General features: G+C 33.2%; 2 protein-coding genes across 2 annotated transcripts; one reads left to right on the forward strand and one right to left on the reverse strand.

Annotated features, from left to right (window-relative positions):
• Nucleotides 1–390: 390 nt before the first annotated feature.
• On the forward strand, nt 391–4,662 carry LOC141642551 (uncharacterized). Its single transcript, XM_074451391.1, has 3 exons — nt 391–926; nt 1,641–3,095; nt 3,221–4,662. The coding sequence occupies exons 2-3, from the start codon at nt 1,645–1,647 to the stop codon at nt 4,167–4,169; spliced, it is 2,400 nt and encodes a 799-aa protein (XP_074307492.1). The 5' UTR covers nt 391–926; nt 1,641–1,644; the 3' UTR covers nt 4,170–4,662.
• Nucleotides 4,663–5,215: 553 nt separating this feature from the next.
• On the reverse strand, nt 5,216–9,171 carry LOC141642550 (glucan endo-1,3-beta-glucosidase 1). Its single transcript, XM_074451389.1, has 4 exons — nt 8,826–9,171; nt 7,031–8,332; nt 5,671–5,698; nt 5,216–5,586 (listed from the first exon to the last, which is right to left on the reverse strand). Exons 1-4 carry the CDS (start codon nt 8,881–8,883, stop codon nt 5,421–5,423), a joined length of 1,554 nt encoding a protein of 517 aa, XP_074307490.1. The 5' UTR covers nt 8,884–9,171; the 3' UTR covers nt 5,216–5,420.
• Nucleotides 9,172–24,322: the final 15,151 nt, after the last annotated feature.

Raw genomic sequence — 24,322 nt, forward strand, 5'->3', positions numbered from 1 at the left:
GCAAATCTTGTTCCAGGTTATTACTGTGGTCAGTTTTCTCCTGATTTTCTTTGTAATTTTTTTTATTTTTATTTTATCATCGATTTTTCAATTCAATTATGCCTAAATGATAAAAGTGCTTTTAAGTTTTTGTGAATATCGTGCGCGAGATTTTGTGATCATATATGTTCTAAAAAGACGATTTTATCTCATCTCCAATTATTTGATGATATTTACTGTGTAACTTTATTTTTAAGGGTTATTTAATGAGAATACTCTGAACTTTGAATGTGCTTCTCAAAATACTACGAACTTTATTTTAACTAGCAATAAAACGAACAAGTACACTCATTCCCTTGTACTAGTATACTTGGATGGGCTACTTACTAAGCCGGTCAAAAAATCTTGTAAACCCCCTTTTATTTTTTTGTCATCTACAAATTTAGAGTACATAACACCATTAATTCTCTCCAGTCCAATAAACCAAAACGTCATTATTAATCCTTGCCAAAACGCCCAATTAATCTTCCCCTAATCTCATCTCTTCCAAATCGCTACAAATCGATGTAATTTACCAGATTATTGTCTTTTATCTTTCTTTTGCCATCCAGTATTTATGAGGTAGACCCGGATGTATCTTAAAGCATTCATGTATACCTGCAAAAATTGGGCATAGAAGAAATAAGAAGGTGCCTTTTAAGCTTAATACCATTAATAAGAAGGTGCCTTCTCCTGTTCTCATTTATTTTCTCCAAAAGAAAAATTACCTTCCCAAAACGCCATTAATCTTGAGCATTTTGTACCTTCCCCAAAACGTCAGTTGACAGGGTTTGCCCAACATACTTCGAGAAAGAAGAATTCAGCGGTTTATGGTAACACCATTTTGGGATTGAAGGAAGAAGGATTCAGTGTTGTGGTGTATGGAGAAAGAGAGATTATTTGAATGGGTATTCCGATTGTTTTTCTTTTTTTGTTCCTACTTGTTGAGTGGTTAATTTGATTGGGTTTTTCTTATAATTAAGGATAAAGATTTTTGGGTATTGTTTAGCATTTTGTGTTGATTAGTAAAAGTAAGCAATTTGTGTGAATTAATGAAATTGAAGGAAACACTTTTTTGGTCGCTGGATTTTTGTTTAAATAAGTTAGGAGATTTGTGTGTTTGATTTGTCATGGTTTATAATTAATCAAGGGAGAGGATATACAAGGGAGAAAGATGAAGTTATAAAAAAAAATTACAGGTTAACATGACGAGCAAGATGAAGATCAATGGTAAGGGGGGAAGGTGGACTTGCTTTTACCTACTACTTCAGGTTAATAAAGGGACAATTCTAATAAAAGAGGACGGGTATGATAGTTGATTGTATTGGTAGTTAAAATAAAGTTGATAGTATTTTGAGAAGCAACCTCATAGTTCAGAGTATTCTCATTAAATAACCATGTTTTTAATTGATGTGTGCTTAATTTAAGGTTTCAATTCCAAGTACTTATTTGATATTATTTACCGTGTAACTTGATTTATAATTCAGATGCGCTTAATTTAAGGTTTCTAATTTCATGCGCATAAATTTATTGTCTCATATTGCATAGAATTACCATCTTCAGTTGCGTCAATTTCAATATCTTTACCTTGTTGTTAATTACGATTTTGCTGTTGATGTTAGAATTATGGCGCTTAATCTTAAGGCTCTTGGGACACACCTCCCTCAAACTAATCGTGCACCTGTTTCTGAGTTGTTTTCTGTGGGAGTCTGCCGCGACTCCAAGTATTTTCAGCAGCGTGATATGTTGGAGATTTATGGTGCTATTACTCTATATGATCAACATTACAATACCTATCAACTCTATCATCGATCCCGTGATGATCCCCAGACTTTAACTCCCCAACACAATCTCTTAAATCCTGATTTGCTCGTCGACTGTCTTGTTTCCACTTCTTGGTCGCTTATATTTTTGTGCCTTATGGATAAGGCTGATGATTCTGTCATTGTCAGAGAGGGTTTATCTTTTGTCAAACTCACCGATATCAATCAATACAACCAAGTCCGACAAATTGATTATAAATCTGTTTTTGTCACTTATTTTGCTGTTGATGTTACAATTATGGTGCCTGGGTCATACATCCCTCAAACTAAAGAAATTCCAATCAAAAAAAATGAGGAGTGGTTGGATCATGTGAAGAAGGAACCATACCTCCCTCATATTATTGGTGCACCTGCTTCTGAGTTATTTTCTGTGGCCGGGGATGATGTGCGTACACCTAAAGAAATTCCAATCAAAAATGAGAAATGGTTTCATCATCTGAAGAAGCAACCATACCTCCGTCATGTTCTTGCTGCACCTTCTTCTGAGTTATTTTATGTGGCAGTTGAACACAAGTATTTTGGGAATCGTGATACGATTGAGATTTATGGTACTATTACAATTTCTGATGAAGATGGCACTCCCTATAAAGTCTATTGTCGAGACTCTGATTATCCCGAGACTTTAACTCCCCAACACAATCTCTTATCTCTGGATATGCCTGCCGAATGTCTTGTTTCCACTTCTTGGTCGCATATATCTTTGAATCTTAAGGATAAGGCTGGTGATGGTGTCATTGTCGATAAGGATTTGTGTTTTGACAAACTGACCGATATCAATCAATACAACAAAGTCCGACAACTTGCTTATAGTCCTGTGCTTGTCACTTATGCTGCCTTCCCTGCTGCAGTTGTGGCTATTCTTAAAATCACGCTTATTAAGAAAAATGATAGTGCTGCTCCAGTGCCTCTTAATCTATCAGGAAAAATTATTGCTCGTTGTGGGAACACATATGGTCACAAGTATCCCGGGATACTGCTTCTTAACCATGTGTCTAATCAGCCTATTGAGGCAAATGATCCTATTGAGCTTGGCAGAGATGTAGTTGTTGTGCCTGGGTATTCATTTCTCAGAATTGATTTTCAACTTTCTCAACATGATCCACACCAACAAGATATTAATTGTTGCGTAGACTTCTTTGCCACAGACGTTTGTAAAGATGATAGTTATATTGAGGCTCAAAATTTTGTTGTCCATTTTAATGTGCGATGGTTTCACCCATATCAACTGAAGCCTGAAACTAGGCAGCCGTTTAGGTAATTCTTTATCAGGTTTACTCTTATGGTTTGACTCTTACATTGAGTCACAATTATTTTCCGTTTGTTGGTGTTGTATACTTTTATCAAATGATTGTCCTTTTGACACCACTTTTTGTTGGCAGGGAAAATTTTTCGTGTAATCCGTGGTATTATCTAATGGAGGTGTATACAGTTATGATTCATCACGATACTAATAGTGAGTTAGAAATCACCGGAAGAATTGGAATTTGTGACGGTTTGGCAAGTTTATTATTATTTGACAGAAAAGGGCTGAATCCTCTCAAAATTTCTGGAAATGAGGAAACCCTTTCTATAGATGTCAAAAGCCGTTGTTTTCTTATGTCCGATTATTTGTCTATGGGACTAAAGTTTAAGGATGTTGAAGGTCGGGTATTTATCAGAGGACAAATTAGCTGGTCTGAATACTCTGTTGAGAACCCGATGTCTTGGTATGATAAGCATGCTTGCTCCATCATTCGAGGTGTACATGGTTACGCGACGGTGTTTTATACAATATTTTCCAACGCAGTGCAGGCTAAAGTCAAAATTTCGTTCGAATACAATGGATATCCGGATGCTAGACATTGTCTTGATGGCAATGTTGTTGCTCGTCACAGTAATGGAACATACTTGACTGAACATGACAAGGCATATTATCAAAGTGTCCTTTTTCGAGGTAAGTCTTCAGATCTCGAATCAGGTTGTACATTACCACTCTCAAAATCTGTGGTTGCTGTGCCAAGTGGTGCGGCCTTAATGGTTGCTGTCAACTTGCATGCAAGACTGCTGCCTCCTGAACATCAGCTAGAACAAGATTTGAAATTGGATGTTTGTTTTAATCCGGGTTCTGTGAAACAGAAGATTATTGAGCACGGGAACTATAGCATTAAAGTGTCTGTAAAATGGAGTGATGTTGATCGATTAATGTCTGAGCCAACACCCCGTGCAACCACGGACGAAGGAACCGAGATGTCTGAGGAATATCGGCGTCCAACACCCCTTGCAACCACGGACGAAGGAACCGAGCCTGAGCTTTCGGACACCGAACTTATAAGACTTCTTTTTGGTTAAATTCAATACAAAAATTGAAGTATGATACCCTTGTGCATTTATATTTAGGGTCTCATTTTTTCTCGGTGTACCGGATCTCCATTTATTTTAAGACGCCCCTGCTGAGGAATGAGACTTGTTTCGTAAGAATGACTATGAGAAGGTTTCTAAACTTCAGTTTACGGAGGTTTAACTTATGTATTGTAAGTTTTGCTAATAAGCGAACTAATCTTTGGAACACAAACGAAGCTTGGTTATAGCCGGATAGGCCATGGCCCGGGACCCGGGTGGCCTTTTGAACGTTAAGTAATACGGAGTAATAAATTGTAATAAATGGATCAATAGTCTATAGTAGCAAAATAGCTAACAACTTTACGCTTGCCTGAAGTACCTCTCGGATGTCGTAGGTTCAATTCGACTCACGGATGTGCCTTTTTTAGCTTTTGTTTTGTGCTTTTTTTTTTTCCTTTTACAATTTTTCTTATGATAGCAAAATGACCAACTTTTCAAGCTATTGAAATGCTCAAATTAGGAGTATAGTGGGAAAAATGTATAAATTCAAGGGTATTATGGGAAAAAAATTACATCTTAAGGATATCTGGGTAAAATGTATAAATCACAAGGGTAGCGTGGGAAATGTAAAAACTTTTATTTTTTCGACAAATAATGCATATTATATTAATTTTCCCGTTAATCAATGACTAATATTATCACGTCATCAAAACTTTACATTAGTGGGTACCATGGGCACAAAAATGGAGGCGGATTATTAAAAGGAGGGTACGATGGAAAATTTTAAAAAATTTAAGGAGTACTATAAGAAATTTCCGTATTTTAAATATTCTATCAGTGAAGTGTATTTATTATGGGTATTGTCATATCACGCCCTTACGCTCCTTTCTTCATAAATTTCCCGTGTTGCCTTTCTTTTTATTTGTTTGTTTGTTGGTTTATTTGTTTGTTTGTTTTGATAACGTTAATTTTTGTATAAATGATTACTCCCTTCGTTAAAATCATTTTTCTTTTCGATCATTTCTCTTTCCATTGCATTTTCGCTTTACTTTCTATCATAAACTTAACCGTTAAATCGTTGTGAGATAGAGCCAAGGCGCAAATGTATATAAGGTAATCTAATACAAGACCGGGACCTTGGACCCGATATTTAACCTGACCCTCTAACTTCTTAGCGAACATCAACATGAATAAGAATAGATTACGGTTACAGAAATGGACATTAAATTTGCCCAAAAATTATAGACACTAGATCCTCAATTAGTGGCAAGTAACGAGTCCAAAAAATAATAGATAGATGGTTATAGTTAAAGAAATGATACGAGTGTCTACTAAACTAATCTTGAATTTGAGTCGAACTGGGCAAGCTCCACTGTCAACTTGAGTTGCATTCACTACCTCCGGTGTGTTATTTCCTTCCCTTTTACTGTCAAATATCAACACAGTAATTCATTTATCAAGCGGGTTATTGTATAAATGAGAGTGTCAAGAGAGTAGTAGTAAATTTTACCTTCCAGGAAATATGCAGCTCCCATGACCTACAAACATTTCCCAAGTCAAAAATAACCGTGTAAGTCCGTAAGTATCATATCAGGCCAACCAGCTTAAACAAAAGGCCACATTATTATGGATAATGATACGGCGTCACCAGGAGGGCCAATTTCGGCGCCACAAGAGATGAATAATGGGTACTTCACTTATTCTATAGAATGTATCCATTATTTTGTGGGTCCTCATTTATTACATGTGAGAGGGTGGTGTCGAGATTGGACGCCACCGGGTAGCGCTAACTCATTTTCCAATTATTTATGCAGCAATGTTCTACACAAGAGATGAATAATGGGTACTTCCTACTGATATGTTTGTCCATAGTACAAGATTAACTAATTAGCTATTGCTCTTCAGATCTCCCGCCACATTAATACAATATTCGTGTCATAAAAATGAAAGAAAAATATAGGGGTTTGGTAGCAATTTTTAAATTTTCGCAATATTTTGGGTGTAATTATTGGAGTATTTTTTAAAAGGGAATAAGTTGTAAAGAGTGTATTTTAAAAGAGACTTATTGATAATTTACTCTTAATATAGAAGTAATTGGCTGTTCTAACATAGTACTTCGGTAGAATGACCCTCCAATTATAAGAAAAGACAATTATTTTTGTGATGTGTTCCCCACATTCTGAGTTCTTGTCCAAGACAGATTTTGAAATGCATCCATGACGGAGAAAGCTAAGTTACCAAATAATGTGAATGAATACCAGGGAAATTACTATAATGCCCATGAGATCAGTCATCAGAGAGTATAACTTGTAAAAAGTCTTTCCATTCATCTTTAACTACACTAGTAGAGTAGTAGTAGTGGTGTTGCATTATCTTTAAACTTTACAACTAAAACATTCGTGTTCCAAATAAAAAAGGGAAAGGAATCATTTTGGGTCCAATTTATCACATTTATAAGGGAGTGTTGCGAAAGCGAATTTTCCGAGTAATTAAGATGCTTAAGTATGTACAGTATAGTAGAAATCTTTCTAATTCTTTACTATAGCCAGCCTACAGGAAGGAGTGAAATGGTGGCAAACCAAATTCCTCTCCTTTCACTCCTACCTTACCAAATACCAACCCAACTAAACTACATCAACTTTACAATAAAAAAAAACTAACAAACTAAAGCATTGAATTTTATATATTCCTTTTATATCTCAAGTTGAATGCCCACATGATCAATCAAGCACTAGGGATGTTTTACTTATTTCATGATGAAGTTACTAACGGGTTATATTCATACAACGATCTTACGCAAGACCTATTTTAAATATTAATATTCATACAAATCATAAAGGTTGTAAGAAATGGTGAGACAGTAAACTTACTAGGGTCAGAGGTAGTGATCATGGCAACGCCCTTGAAATCGCAAGAACCAGAAGCCCTTCCCTCCATCTGATAATAGCTATCAAAAGCATAAGAAGCATGATTTTGGACATTGTTGGGCTGGAAACAGCGCTCCCCGGGTTGGATTTCACTACAGTTAGCTCTTCCTGGACCACAAGCCCAATCCAATGCCGTCTGCAAAGTTTTCGTGTCCATCCCATCCATAGCAATGCAATACGTCTGATTTGTTGTGTCATTCGCCAAGAAAGTCCCACTCCCAGAAACGTGTAACAAATAAACCGGTGTAGTATTCCCATAGAACAACCCCCAATTGGCCTCTGATATTGGGGATGACCTCAGATCCTCATTAAACAACTCATATATGTAAGCACTGGAAGTAATCTCAGGGTGAAATGGGGTACCAAGACGGTCAAAGACATGTTTAATGAGATTGGAATTGTATGTATCCGAGTTATCAAGTGTGGCGTAAGGCTCTTTGGAATCTCCTTTGGAAGGCCAGCCGGTCTCACTCACAAGCACAAGCACATCGGTAATATTGAGGTTTTTCATTGAGAAATAAGCCGAATCAATCATTGCATCATACACATTGGTGTAGTGAAGCAAAGTATTGGGATCAACCATTTCCTTAGAAGGAGTCAAAGGCTTGAACAACGAGTTTTCCAATGGCACAACACCTTTATTCTCCATAAAAACATAGTAAGGATACAAGTTCATCATAAGTGGAGATTGAGTCTTAGACAAAAACTTGACAATCGGTAACAAATATTGAGTCATTGAGGTGTTGAAAAACGCTTGAGAAGGCGGGAAAGGGTCTAATATTAACGAAGCAGAATGTGGGGTCGACACTTTGACAGCATTGTGAAGATTGGAAGCCACAAGTGCATTGTAAAGTGATTCAATAGCAGGCAAAAGAAGTGGTGCAGATGAGGGCATTGTAGTCAAAACCTCATCACCCACAGCAATGGCAATGACGGCAGTTTCCGGGTAAAAAGCAGCCACATTCCTGTCAATCCAGGCGGCCGCCGTAGCATTGGAAGATCCAATGGCAATCAATTGATTATTGGGTAGCCCAATTATGACGCGGATTTTAGTATGGGCAAGTTCTTTAAGCAAATCAGGATTTGCATCATATATCCTGACATGGTTAATCTTCTGTAATTGAAGAAATGAAACCAAATCTGAAGGTGATAACAAGTTTGATACATCTGTTCCAATGTTTACTCCAATATATGGTTCATCTTTCACTTGAATATGCTGTATATCTGCTATATATTTCCCTCGAGCTGAAATTTTTACCAATTACTCATATTACTACCTCATAATGTCATCAACCAAAAACAACACAATTTCAAATGGGTTGCATCTAATTAGCATAAACTTGAATTAGTGAGTGCATAAATGAGCCAATAGAAAATCAGAAGCTCAAATATTTCATTGATTTCTAGGACTTTGCAACAAATAACAACAATACCCCCATTGCAAGGTAAGGGGGTCAGAGGTACGCAGCCTTAGCCTTGTATTAGCAAGGCAAAGAGATAGTTTCCGAATGACCCGAGTATCTCAACATTGATTTCTAGGACTTAATTCAAGGAAATTGACAACCACATGATCCAAATACAAAAGGTACATCAGAAATTCATGTTAAAGCTCAATGACAGTAATTATAAGAAAGTAAAAAAATTATTGAAAGACAAAAAAAGCCCAAATCTTTGAAGAATACAATGAAAAGGGTAGCTAAAACTGGTGAAAAAATGAAGTGGGTTAGGATAAAAATACCTGAAAATGGTGAAAGAAGAAAGAGGAAGAGTAAAAGAATGAGGTTAAAAGAAGCCATGAAAGAAAAGCTTGAAGACAACAACTAGAAGATCATCCTCAGTAGTGTCAAGCTCAACCACAGAACCTTGCATTATAGTTTATCTCTCACTCTCTCTATATTTGGCTTTGTGATTCTCTGCTTCTTCTTTGTTTGTTTATTATTACACTTTTGTGCAAGTAATGTAACTAAGTAATTTACCTGTAAATATGATGCTTACTGGTTTTATTATGGGTAATAATGAGAATTTGTGATAAAATGTGGAGTAATTTAGTAGCAGTTGACTGATTATGTTAGTTTACCAGCTCTAGCTTCTTCTATAGGACCCAACAAGGCAAGTATCAGTCACTCAGGGGTAACAAGGACATTTCACAACCCTCCATACTTTTTGGTGAGTTACTTTTAGTTTCTAAATAAATTACTGCCCGATCTAGCAAAAACTAATATGGAGCCCAACTCTTTCAGGTCCAGCTCTTTCGAGGTGGTTTTATTGCTGGTGGCTTTAACTTACCTCCCTCAATTGAAAGGATGACATATGTTGGTTCTACCTTAGAGGATCAACCTAATTTTCTTACCAAATAAAAAAAATAAAAAAAATATGGAGCCTAAATTCTCATTATAGACGGGGACATTATCCGTCTATAATGAAATACGGGTCAAATACAATACCACTTCCTTAATATGATAATTAACAAGTGGAGTGTTGGGGGCAAAAAAATGTCACTACTTGCATTGAATTTGACCCGTCTATAGCAAAGCTAATTGAATATGAAGTACTTATTTAAAACGGATATGGATTTCAAACATCAAAATGGGTTAAAGAGATGGATGATAAAAAGTAGCACAAATTCTCATTATAGACGGACACTATCCGTCTATACGTATAGACGGTACCATTTTCCCTCACAAAATACCCATTTGCCATAAAGTGGGAAGCACATGAGGGGTGCCCCACCTTGTCCCCCCTACCCATTTTATTAGAGGTCTTTACCCGTCTGTTCGCCACACCCGTCTATACCAAGACCTATTGAAAAAGTAGAATGTTTAAAGAATAACAAACCCTTGCTTTATCTACCCTATACCCCCTCTCGTCCAAATCAAAGGTAACAGTTGCTTTATTACATTTGCCGAGGCACGTTTTGCAACGTGAATGTATTTAGTTACATATTATTAAAAATTATAAAAAATTGATATTCTTATAGCATTCATGATGATAAATCAAATAAGATCTCACATGACTATATTTTGTCTTATAGATTAAGAGTAACTAGTATTGGTGCCCGGCTCCGCCCGGGCTACCTTTACTTATCATTAATTTTTTTTCCTTAAATAAAATTACTTAAAGTTGCATAACCCATAAATTTATCATTAATCTATTTTTCTATGACATATCCTAAAATTACGATGAAATAAATTTTGAGACAAATTCACTACTCCTGCTATCAATATTTTACTCTTATTAATGAAACAATAGTAATAACATTTCATTAGTTGCCTGTAATCATGGTTACTTTCACTACTTCCGCCGTAATTATTGTTACTGTCACTACTGTCGCATAAATATTGATAATTTCACTACTCTCGTCATAATTATTGTTACTTTCACTATTGCCGCATTAATATTGATTATTTCACTACTCACGTTGTTGTTTCTACCACTTTCACTAATCCCGCTGATAATATTGTTACTTTTACTATTTAAATGAGTGATTACTATCATATAACTATATCCAATGTTACTACAATTCTTTTTTTTTACTGACGAAATTACGTTTACTACTTAGGCATGCAATTTTAAGAGGATTATATATTTATATAAATATATTACATATATGTATTAAATCAAATCGAAAGAATTATGCAATATTATATATTCTGGAATCTAACTTGAATTATTTATAACCTACTTATATTATATTTTTTTATGTTAAATAATTAACATCTCTATACATCTAATAAACTATAAAGTTTAATAAAATTGCATAGATTTTAAATTTAATATATAATTTTATGATGATAATAATTAATACCATAAGTGTGCATGTTTATACTAATTAATTATTTTATTTTAATGAAATTTACCATCTTCTAGTCTTCTATAAATATTTAGGAAAATTACCAAGCATCTTCTTTCTTTTAGTCTCCTTGAAATTGGTCATCTTAATTAATTATTTTATTTTAAGAAAATTGACCATCTATATTAATTATTTTAGTTTAAGGAAATTGACCATGTTTTAGTCTCTTACAAATGTTTAGGAAATTTCCGAGCTTCTATAATTTAATTTTAACCCAAACTATATAATATTTGCATTGAGATCCCTTAATCGGGTCCATCACACGGTGATATTGATTTAAAACTATATAATATAATTAATTTGTATAACTTTTTTTAATTACATTGAAGTCCCTTGGTTTCTGGATTTAATATATAGTATTGATTACCGCCTTCCTAGTGAGAGAAGCCATTTGGCTAATTTATGTCGGTACTTTATGTCGGTACAGAAGCCATTTGGCTAAACCTCCTAAACCAAATTGTTTCAAAAGTTTTATACGGTTTGGTTAACTACTTAAAACAGTTATAAACGGTTTGGTTAACAACTAACTATTTATATTATCGTTCTATATATACTATTTTCCAATTTTCATTTATTTATCTTGCAATTTAATTTAATTTTTTATTTTATTATACCCAACAATAAACTTAATTAGATAACTTTTATATTAATCAATCTAAGAGTTTTCGAGGTTGGATGCACCATGAAAATTAAACTAGAGAACTTTTTTTTGTTTTTTCCTTAGTTTTTAGTACATTTGTTTGGTTTAAGTAGCTTTTTTTTTCTTGAATATTGCGAACCGGAATCGAACCTACATGTAAAAAATAACGGTCTAATTCATCGAACTTTTTTGTCGGAACAACTCAGTTAATCGAACCTAAAAACACACGAAATTTCGATATTTTGGTTTGGTTATTTTGGCTAGATTTATTTTACCACCCCTATTGATCTGAAATTCTGAATCACTATTGTGCTTTAAAAGCAAGGCAGTATGATAATTAGATAACAATTTGATGGACTCATGGACCACATTTTAACGGTATCTCTTCTGAAACTACAATTAATCTGTATTCCAATTTATTGCGCCATGAATGATGAAACACCGAACATTTCATCATGCAACTTTCTACAAAAGTCCATGATGTCATCATGCATTTGTTACATCTTCACATACTTGACCAACAATTGTTGTTTGGCCGTGTACACTGTACAATACCAAACTTTGTTGTTGCCACTCTCTGAGGACTCCGACTTATAATAAATCTAGCTAATATTTCTATTAAGTGATTAATTATGAGTTTAAAAACCGACACAACGAAAACGTTAAAACATAACCGTCATTTCTAAATTTATATTTAGTGATACAAAGTTGATTTTTGTTTCATCGATGGCTTTTCAATTGTAAAATTAATTACGAGTATTTTACCATTCTTTTGTTAGATCATGAATTACGTCGATATATTACTTCATCACTCACATATCTCTAAGTAAAGGATTATAATCAGACCATGCACACAAATGTGTAATACGAGCAGACCTAATCATACACATGTATACAATGTAGACTGCATGTTTTGGTGCATATATGGTTGGTATAGTATGACATGGGAAATTTAGGATTTGGATCATTTCCATTTCCTTTCTCTCCATTTCCTCTCACAATCTATTTTATTAATAATTAACCCTTCAACTCTCATTTTTCCTTTACTTTTATGCGTAAATCGAGAACAGTTAGATGTTGTCAAGATGTGATCCCATTAATAAGTTAACTTGAAAGAAATGGAGAGAAATTGTGCTCGGAAATTTAGGGGGTCATAGAAACAGGAATATACCCCATAAGTGTTCCAGGCTGTACCCCAACAACCAATACCTGAGCCTTCACTGTTCAAGTTCAGTCACTTGTCTTATGCCAGCTCCTCGACCCCTTTGTTGTATGCAAATTTTGAGTATATCGGTTTTAAATTTAAAATGGGTTAAATATGTTTATATGGAAGTATAACCATGTGAAAAGATATATGATCCGTTTTAATATTAAGACTATTTGTGTAGAGGTATCCTTATTATCATCAATTGGTCTCCTCATGACGGGTTACTATTTTGTGACGGATATTTTGTGAGATAAAATGGTAACAAAATGGGTTAGTGGAGAAAGGGGACCACGTGAATAGTGTTGCAGAGAGAGAAAAAGTGGGTACTTTGTGAGATAAAATGGTATCCGTCTTGAACATGACGGATATGTAAATGTCTTCAATGAGAATTTGTGTATCATCATTAGGACTAAACCATCATTATGTAATTATCTAATCATTAGTACTTAGTCACGTGCAATATTCCTTCCAAATATTATATTTTAACTTTTAAGTAATTTTTTAATTATGAAATTTTTTGAAAACAAACGTATAAGACTGACTTGAAAGATGCATTAGAATGTGTTTTTGTCGATAAGTATATGAATAAAGTTAAAATGAATTGAATTGTTTAGCAGTTAACTTCGATTCGACATTGTCAATGTTAGGGGAAAAAGGAAACAAAAGCAATTTATAATAAGATCAATAAGACAATTAATTATCTTACACTATTGGAATGTAAAACTTTATTTCATTATTGTCAAAAAAAAAATTATTCTACATTATGAAGGTATAACTACAAGTTTTGAGTATGTTAAAGCCAATTATCCTACAATGAGTAACCCCGTATATCTATAAGCAAGGTTATGACTTATCTATCATTATATCAGCCTTTATCGTTGGAGTGTAACACTCATAAGAAAATACTTGGGACACTAATTTTAAACCCGTGCCCGTGCAAAAAATGCACGGGTCGTAATAGCATGCGTTATCATTAAATACATGAACATATTATTGACCGTGATTAAGTGTTCAACACCATGGCAATATAAATAGTCTATATTTGGAGATTCGAATATTTGATAAATATTAAATTTGAATATCAGATAATAAATAACCGTATTTCATTAGAATTATATTAAAGATATTTGATATGTTAGACCCGTTGAATGTATGTAAATTGCAACATTTTATGTAAATTGTGACATTTTAACTTATATTTTGACATAAGTAATTAAAATAAGAATATGAGATAAGAATAGGAATTGAGTTGAGGGGAGAGTAATTAAATAGAATAGAAACCATGGAGGGACCCACATATAAAAACTCAGAATTTTTTTCTTAAATGGGGTTTAAATCCGAAATATTTACAAAAAATTTCTTTTCAAAGTATTTCTGAGGAATGGGCCCACGTCATCGCAAGGTACGGAATTTTATTTTTAAAATAAAACTTAACCTCTCGCTGTGTGAGACAGCGAGAAGATGTCATTGCGTTAGCTCCCCAACATGCTTCATTGGTTGTCTTCGTTCTCTTTACTCCGACAACCAAAACACGAACTACGACAACCATTCTATTCCTCCCATTTCCATTACCAAATATACCCATTTATTTGAGTGATTAACCTCGTAGATTGCAAAGTAAATAGTCTGCAAAGTTGCCGCTCACAAAACTAATTTTACGTTTTCGGTTTCGCTAATAAGTGTCGCACATAATGTAAGATGGCTAACTTTTGTACATTTGAGGTATTATTTTATGTGGTCTTGTTAATCATCAATAATCATAATAAGTTATGATGATGGTAGTAGCAAGCTCAATCATTCTTATGCCCTTCTCGAAACAAAGGGGCTGTATGTACTCCCTTTGTTAATGATTATAGATGAACTCAAAAGTCAGAAGCACTTCCGGTGCACGATTGACAACTCTGATTCATTTTACGATGTCTTTGATATCCACTAGAGTTCAGAAAACAAACACAATTGATATGAAAAAAAGGAGAAGATGAGTTATTAACGAGACAAACCCAGCCAGTCGCGAAACCGAAAACGCAAAAACAATTTTGTGAGCGGTGATTTTTCGGGCTATTTACTTTGAAAACTACTAAGCTAATCACTCAAACAAAGGGGTATATTTTATAAGGGAAGTGAGATGAAGAGAATGGTGGTGGTAGTTCGTGTTTTGGTGGTCGGAGTAAGGAGAACGAAGACAACCAATGAGCATGTATGGTATCAAAGGCAATAACATCTACTCGCTGTCTCACACAACGAGAGGTTAAGTTTATTAAAAAAAAATTAAATTTTGTATGTTGTGATGACGTGGACCCATTCCTTGTAAATACTTTGAAAAGAGCCTCACTTTTGTAAATATTTTGGATTTCAACCCCATTTAAGAAAAAAATTCAAAAACTCAACAGTCAATTAAAAGCCAAGAAAATACTTGGCTTTTATACTATATAGATTTTGTCAATAAAAACAACCACGATAGTAATCTAAATTTTACTTTTACTAGTATTGGTGCCCGGCTTCGCCCGGGCTACCTTTACTTACCATTAATTTTTTTTTTCATTAAATAAAATTACTTAAAGTTGCATAACCCATAAATTTATCATTAATATATTTTTCTATGACATATCCTAAAATTACGATGAAATAAATTTTGAGACAAATTCACTACTTCCGCTATTAATATTTTACTCTTATTAATGAAACAATAGTAATAACATTTCACTACTTGTCCGTAATCATTGTTACTTTCACTACTCCCGCCGTAACCGTAGTTATTGTTACTTTCACTATTACCGCATTAATATTGATTATTTCACTACTCCCGTTGTTGTTACCACCACTTTCACTAATCTCGCTGATAATATTGTTACTTTTATTATTCAAATGAGTGATTACTATCTTATAATTATATCTAATGTTACTACAATTCTTTTCTTTCTTGTGAAATTACTTTTACTACTTAGGCATGCAATTTTAAGAGAATTATATATTTATATAAATATATTACATATATGCATTAAATCAAATCGAAAGAATTATACAATATTATATATTATGGAATCTAACTTGAATTACTTATAACCTACTTATTATATTTTTGTATGTTAAATAATTAACATCTCTATACATCTAATAAATTATAAAGTTCAATAAAATTGCATAGATTTTAAATTTAATACATAATTTTATGATGATAATAATTAATACCATAAGTGTGCATGTTTATACTAATTAATTATTTTATTTTAAGGAAATTGACCATCTTCTAGTCTTCTATAAATATTTAGGAAAATTACCAAACATCTTCTTTCTTTTAGTCTCTTTGAAATTGACCATCTTAATTAATTATTTTATTTTAAGGAAATTGACCATATTTTAGTCTCTTACAAATATTTAGGAAAATTATCAAGCTTCTATATAATTTAATTTTAACCCAAACTATATTATATTTGCATTGAGATCCCTTAATCGGGTCCATCACACGGTGCTAGTGATTTAAAACTATATAGTATAATTAATTTGCATAACTTTCTTTAATTACATTGAAGTCCCTTGGTTTCTGGATTTAATATATAGTATTGATATCAAAGATTCTCTACGACCATAAATAATGCCAAAAAGCAAGTGTTACCTTTGGTTTAGATGTGAGGGAATATAAGGTAAGGTAATATTTAATTCGTTTTATACTTAAAAGACGAATCTAACCGTCTTAATATCAATTGGTAAAAAAGACAAAAAAAATAACTCTACTTGACCAAACAAATAATGATCAAAGTCAAAATGATAAAAGTGGAAAATAAATAAAAGACACATAATAGTCACAAATCGGCCGGGCTAGAAATATTTTGGCTGGACTAATCTTCTAGGGATTTTATTCTTTTTACTCTTACATACAATCCCCTAATATTATCATTTTGTTTGTAATAAATTGTGAGGAAACCAATAATTCGCCAAAACCTTATTAACATTACCCGTCAAATACTACCTTATATAGTTGACGAGAGAAAATTATAATCTCAATCTCTTGTTTTTGGTGAGGTTTGATCTCGACACTAGACATATGAATATATGATATCCCTCCTTTAACTAAAAGTATGTACAATGCTCTATTGTAAATATATAGCTTTTCAACTAAAACTAGTTTTAAACCCGTGCAAAAAATGCACGGGCGTTATCATTGAATATAGGAGCATATAAATAAGATTCAATATCATGACATTATAAATAGTTGCAGTGAAGTATCTAGTTGAGGATCAATATGAACACACGCAGGTGATGATACTCGCTTGCTTGTTGCCTCGTTGAGCTAATATATAAGATATGAATATTAGGTAATATACACTCATTTTATTTTAGTCATTTCAAATTTTTTTTCAAAATCTTCTACTTACAATAAAATTTAACATGGTAAGTTGAATATTGATAATAAAACTAATTTAACATGTTAAATATAAATAGTGATAATAGAAATAATTAAGATGAAAATAATTATGTTTTTAATAGAGTTATTAATAATAAAAAACATTAAAAGAAATAACCCGTTTAACAAACAATTGGGTCGGGGGAAGTAATAAATTAGAAATCCCAATTACAAATTATAAAATCGCATCCCATACACCCGACCAGCCATATAAACGTCTTCAGCGACCCTACTAACCTTAACGCTCATATCAGACACTATAAATATGTATCCTGCTCTTTGTTTTATTTTGTAGATAAACAAATCAAACATTGATTTAATTAGTTAGATTTTTTCAAGGTTAGATGTTTTAATTGTTGCATTTTTCATGTAAAATTCGTTTTGTACACGACTCTAGTCACTTTTATTGATTGTTCTACAAATTGAGTAATTGTCTAAGAAAGATTGTAATTTTAGATTACTTGAGATCCAAATTTATTTGTAGAACATATGTTTTTGCAGTTATTTACACATCGCTGTTTCATTGAAATTTAGATTTTGTTTTGCATGTTACATTTACGATACTTTATCAAATTCAAAGTATTTTTTTAAATGTTTTATATACAAATTTGACATTTTTTCTGAAATTGACCAAATAGTTCCACATATTTACTTCTAATTATTTTACTTTCAACACAAATGTCATATCAATATATAGGGTTCTTATAAGGCCTTCATACCATATAAGGCCCTAAGTCCTTATAAGAGCCCTTGGATGGAAGGGATGGAGGGATGAGATTACATCTCATTGAAGGGTCACAATTCTCCCTCCCTAATCTCCTTCCCTAATTGTGTATAACTCTACCTAATTGTGTATAACTCTTCCACCATTCTAATCTCCCAACTCACTCCCTCATTATTCATTCATTCACACTTCTCTCATACACTCATTCTCTCTCATCTTTCTCTCATTCTCTCAAACAAAAAAACCAAATCAACAAAAAAAAAAACCAACAAAAAAAAAACCAAACACACAGTTTACGTCCTCCCTTCACCATATTCAAATACCTCCCTCCCTCCCTCCCTCTCTCGTCTGCCGCCCCCCACCCCCACCACACACACAACCACCCACAACCGACAGCCCGACAACAACAACAACTGCCGCCTCCCTCCGTCCTTCCTCCTCCTTCCACCACCACTCACCACAGCGCCTCCCTCCCTCCTTCCTTTCTCCATTACCCCGACTACTGCCGCCACCCACCACCGCAACAACTATCACCCCAGAACCGGCCTACCACCTTTCTTGCAGCTCCGTCCTCCCTCCACCACCGCGACAACTATCACCCCACCACCACATTTCCGCCGCCACCATGCACGCCTCACCTCCGTCCCAGATTCACTTTGTTCTTCATTTTTTGTTCTTCATGTTTTCAGATTCACTTTTTCTTTTTGTTTTTGTTATTGGTATTGTCATTTTTTTCAGATTTGGTTTGTCATTTTTTTCAGATTTGTTATTGGTATTGTCATTTTCTTCATTTGGTTTGTCATTTTCTTCATTTGGTTTTTGTTATTGGTATTGTCATTTTCTTCATAACAGATTTGTTTTGTCATTTTTTTCAGATTTGGTTTTGTCATTTTTTCGTTTGGTTTTTTTTTTTTTTTTTTTTTTTTTTTTTTTTTTTTTTAGATTTGCTTTTAGGATTTGAGGGTGTTGTTTTTTTGTGATTGTTATTTGGTTTTTTGTTTTATTATTGTTATTTGGTTTTTATTATTGGTATTTGGTTATTTGTTATTTTTCAAGTTTCATATTTTGGGCTAAAGTTATACAATAATCAAAATAGAGTTATACTGTTAATGTCTAAAAGTTATACATTGTATAAATTGAAGTTACACAAATTTTGGACTAAAGTTATACATTTTGTCTATTAAAGTTATACACTGCGTGCATTAGAGTTATACACACGATATTTAAATTTGGTTTTTTTTTTATTGTTATTTGGTTTATTTCAGATTCGGGTTTGGTTGGGTTGTTGGTTTTTTGGTTTTATTATTGTTATTTGGTTTTTTGTTTTTGTTATTATGAGTTTTTTTGGTTTTTGTTATTATTTTTTTTTTTTTGCATATTTTTCATATTTATTGTTTGATTTTTTTACTATTTACGACTAAAGTTATACATTTTATGACTAAAGTTATACATTTTATGACTAAAATTATACATTTTATGACCAAAGTTATACAAAAAAAGACTAAAGTTATACAAAAATTGGACTAAAGTTATACAAAAAATTGGACTAAAATTATACAAAAATAAACCAAAGTTATACAAAAATGAACCAAAGTTATACAAAAATGGACCAAAGTTATACAACAATGGACTAAAGTTATACAAAAAATTGGACTAAAGTTATACAAAAATGAACCAAAGTTATACAAAAATGAACCAAAGTTATACAAAAATGGACCAGAGTTATACAAAAATGCACCAGAGTTATACAAAAAATTGAACTAAAGTTATACAAAAAATGAACCAAAGTTATACAAAAATGAACCAAAGTTATACAAAAATGGACCAGAGTTATACAAAAATGCATCAGAGTTATACAAAAATGCACCAGAGTTATACAAAAAATTGGACTAAAGTTATACAAAAATGAACCAAAGTTATACAAAAATGAACCAAAGTTATACAAAAATGGACCAGAGTTATACAAAAATGCACAAGAGTTATACAAAAATGAACCAAAGTTATACAAAAATGAACCAAAGTTATACAAAAATGAACCAAAGTTATACAAAAATGGGAGGAGTTATACAAAAATGCACGAGTTATACAAAAGTTAGTCCATTTTTGTATAACTTTAGTCCATTTTTGTATAACTTTGGTTCATTTTTGTATAACTCTGGTTCATTTTTGTATAACTTTGGTTCATTTTTGTATAACTTTAGTCCATTTTTTGTATAACTTTGGTGCATTTTTGTATAACTCTGGTCGATTTTTGTATAACTTTGGTTCATTTTTTGTATAACTTTGGTTCATTTTTGTATAACTTTGGTTCATTTTTTGTATAACTTTAGTCCAATTTTTTGTATAACTTTAGTCTTTTTTTGTATAACTTTGGTCTATTTTTGTATAACTCTGGTCCATTTTTGTATAACTTTGGTTCATTTTCGTATAACTTTGGTTCATTTTTTGTATAACTTTAGTCCAATTTTTTGTATAACTTTAGTCCAATTTTTGTATAACTTTAGTCTTTTTTTGTATAACTTTGGTCTATTTTTGTATAACTTTGGTTCATTTTTGTATAACTTTAGTCCATTATTGTCTTAGATGAAAAAAAGTATCTCACAAAAAAAAAACAAGATTTAAAACACGAAATCTTAAAAAAAACGTATACCAAAAAGAGATTTAAGAAAATGAATAATAAATGAGAACTAACAAAATAAAAGACAACTAAAATAAAATAAAAGACAAAAAAAATAATGAATGGAAAAAACAACTCAAAACATACAAATTAACACAAAACGATTTGGAAAAAAAAAAAAAAAAAAAAAAAAAAAAAAAAACGCATCAGCGGCGGTGGGGCGGCGGCGGTGGGGTGGCGGCGGCGGGGGTGGTGGGTGGTTAGTTGGTGTCGGGTGGGGTGGTGGTGGGTGGTGGTGAATGAAGATGAGAGGAATGAATGATTTATTTGAGTTTTTTGATTTATTTGGATTTTTTGGGTTTTTTTATTTATTTGGATTTTTGGGTTTTTTTTTTATTTATTTGGGTTTTTTTTTTAGAGTTTGAGAGAAGAGAGAAATGAAATGTGTAAGATGAAAGAGAAATGGATGAGTGGAAAACAAATATATAGTAAATTAGTGATTAATTAGAGTGGATTAGTGAAGGAGGAGAGAGATGGTGAGATTAACTTATAAACACACTTTTTGGGGTTGATCTCATCCCTCCATTTCCCTCCATCCAATGGCTCATAATAGACCTTATGGACTCAATATAAATGTGGACCTTAGTTGATCTCTTCTCTCTCTCTCTCTCTCTCTATATATATATATATATATATATATATATATATATATATATATATATATATTTATTTTGTTAAATTTGTGATGTTGGAGTATAATATATAGTCATGCTGATTTTTTTCGTTAGATTTAATGAATTTGAGTACTAATTCCGGATGATTAATCAATATGCATTGTTCACATTTTATTTGTCTAGCTTAGAAATAGGAGGACGATTATTTGAAATTTTATTAATTTTTTTAATTGTAATTTATTAATGTGTAATTGTATAATATATGGTTTTATATTATTTTGTGTAAATGTGTAATCTTAATTAAATAAGATTAAGAGTGGTGTAATTAATTCTATAGAGATAATGGGGGGCCCCATTAGAAAAAAAAAAAAAAAAAAAAAAAAAAAAAAAAAAATTAGCCAATAGAAATCCTTTAAAAAACCCAACTTTTATACTATGTAGATTAACCTAAAAGTTATCTTTTTTCACAAATTCTCATTATAGACGGACACTATCCGTCTATAAGTAAAGACGGATATCATTTTCCCTCACAAAATACCCATTTCCCATAAAGTGGGAAGCACATGCCAAGTGCCCCACCTTGTCCCCCTACCCATTTTATTAGAGGTATTTACCCGTTTGTTCGTCCCACCCGTCTATACCAAGACTTATTGATCTTTTTTCTTTTAAAAGTTAGGTCTTTAGTTTCATTATACTACCATATTAAATCACAAATTTGTTAATTTATTTTCTTTCAAGAGTTGAGTTTCTTCAAAGAAAGTTTTTCTTTTTCTTCTTTTTCTTCAAAAAAAAAAAAAAAAAAAAAAAAAAAAAACTTATGTAAAATCGAACATTATACATACCCTAGATAACATATCAGAGATGTTTGTTGTTAAGTATATTCTCCTTTGTCAAAACACGAATTTGTTCATTGACAACTTTTCTAATAAAAAAGCAATCATGTGCTATATGGTCGGTGGCCCGTCTTAACAACAACATGAAGTAGATCGATCGAGTAGCGAATTGAAATAATTTTGACTAGCTTGGCGTTGCTCATAGACAACAAAATGAAGGTATGATTTCCTTTTCATATCAATCATCAAATTAATGAGGTTGGTTAGAAAGTTAATTACTCAATAAATAATCAGAGAATCAAGTATCAACGCTTGTTTGGTACGACTTATATTAGGAATATTGTAGCTTGCAGTTAGTAAGCTAGCAGTATAGTTTTTGTGGTGGTTTTTTTTTTTTTTGACAACAATAAACTGATATAATAAAAGAAAAGAAAGTCTACATAGTAGTCAGTTACATATTACCCATTTTCAAATGGGCTGGTACCGAAAACTGCTAAACGATTCGACATCCAATTAACCGAACTAAACTATAAGGCAGAACAAAGTGAAACAGTAAGACGACGTTTCTTGAATGATGGGTAGTAATCATCGAACTGGATCAGGTAGTCATCTACCCTCTTAGTCTTCCGAACTGCAATACTTGTATTGGTGTACCTACAAAAAGAAGATAAACGGGTGACAGAATTCAAAACTCGCTTCTTCAAACTACCAGTGGCACGGGCTGCTTGACCACGAGGAGAGGAACGAATTCCTTTGTGGCATACGTGCTCTTTCGATTGCGTCCTAACTGCGTCAAATTTAAATTGGATTATGGAGACCTTACTAGCATAAGATATGTCACAAGAAAGGCGCGTCTTTTTATCCGTTTGGACGAAGCATTCATCTTGAACCGACGCTTCATCCGCAGAACCAGAATTAGTTTGCAAAGGTGCTTCCTTTGACAGACTAATATCCGGCAAAGGATCAGACATAGGAACTGCTGCTTCCCGTGACTTATCGTCATGGAGAGTTCCCGGCTGGATAGTTTTTGGGGTGAGGGGGCGAACCCTCAAAACTGCCCCAGATCTGGGGTGAAAAAATTCTAAATTCTTCCCGAGTAACAAGTTATTATAGTCTTGAGCCGAAAGATGTAATTTCTTATGAGCTTGCTTTTTGTTAGTAAAAACACATTTGGCTTGTTCCGGAGTAGAGGCTGAGGACGGAGTAGCAGCTTCAAATGCAGACGCCGAGTAGTTTTCAGTCATGGATTCCAAAAAGACTTGGGTAGGTTCTGAGGGAGTATTTGTGGATGATGAGTTAGTGTTTGCGGATGGAGTAGGGTCAGAGCGCTCATCACCCTGATCTGGCATAGATGGTTCACGAATAAAGTCCATCACCTCTGAGCTTGTACCAGTCTCTGCCAACTTCCCCACCATGGCATCTTCTTGATATTGGGGTGAAGAAACAACTTCTTGACTTTGAAGAGAAGAAATAAACAGTTTCCCAACTCGAACATCTGTTGCATCTAAGGTGTCCATGACAACACGCTTACCATTTGTGTTAATTGTTAGAGCCTGCCTAACATCGTCCAGTTCGTGGAGAATATCTGTATTATGAGGCTCGATCAAACGTGCCTCCTCCAAAGTAGTACATGCCTCAGAAAACCTATTCAATTTTTTAAGCGATATAGCCTTACGAAAAAAAGCTTTAGCATTGCGAGGAAAGAAATTTAAAACCATAGAGCAGTATGTCAAAGCGACCTCAGAAGCTTGAAGCTTATTTGCACATGCAGCTAAATTTAAATACAAAGAAACACAAAGCGATAAAGTTGAGTTTAAATCAAGCACGCTTTTGTCTTTGAGAGACGAACTCAGTAAACGACATGCCTTATCGTAACAATCACCCGCCTGATCAAACAAATGTTGTCGAAAAAGGTTATTACCAAAGTCTTTAAGGGCTTGAATTTGAGAAAAAGGTGAAAAATCTAGCTGGGTAAGAACCTTGAGAAACTCAACTTCCTCATCTGACAACTTCTCAGAACCATAAGTAAGAACGAAGAATTCAAGAAAATCGGTACCAGAAGTGGACGAAAATTTTGGAAAAGACGCCATAGCTTAACAACGAAGATATACGAAAAAGACCAAACCAGAAAGCTTAAGTGAAAGGAAGGCAAAGGAGATTCGAAAAACAAGAACGAGGAAAGACTACTACGACCATCCATCCACACAATACCAAACCAACCACACCACCTCCGCCAAACACTCGACCAAAGTGAAACACAAAGAACAGACACCACCTCAAACAGTAGA

The sequence above is a fragment of the Silene latifolia genome, chromosome 2 (genome assembly GCF_048544455.1).
Source record: "Silene latifolia isolate original U9 population chromosome 2, ASM4854445v1, whole genome shotgun sequence".
Lineage (NCBI taxonomy): Eukaryota > Viridiplantae > Streptophyta > Magnoliopsida > Caryophyllales > Caryophyllaceae > Silene > Silene latifolia.

Coding starts and splice junctions, on each gene's coding strand:
- LOC141642551 (XM_074451391.1), top strand. CDS start 1,645: ATGGCGCTTAATCTTAAGGCTCTTGGGACACACCTCCCTCAAACTAAT. Junction 3,096..3,220: donor GAAACTAGGCAGCCGTTTAG/GTAATTCTTTAT, acceptor TTTTGTTGGCAG/GGAAAATTTTTCGTGTAATC.
- LOC141642550 (XM_074451389.1), bottom strand. CDS start 8,883: ATGGCTTCTTTTAACCTCATTCTTTTACTCTTCCTCTTTCTTCTTTCA. Junction 8,333..8,825: donor TCTTCTTTCACCATTTTCAG/GTATTTTTATCC, acceptor TAAAAATTTCAG/CTCGAGGGAAATATATAGCA. Junction 5,699..7,030: donor GATCACTACCTCTGACCCTA/GTAAGTTTACTG, acceptor AAATGTTTGTAG/GTCATGGGAGCTGCATATTT.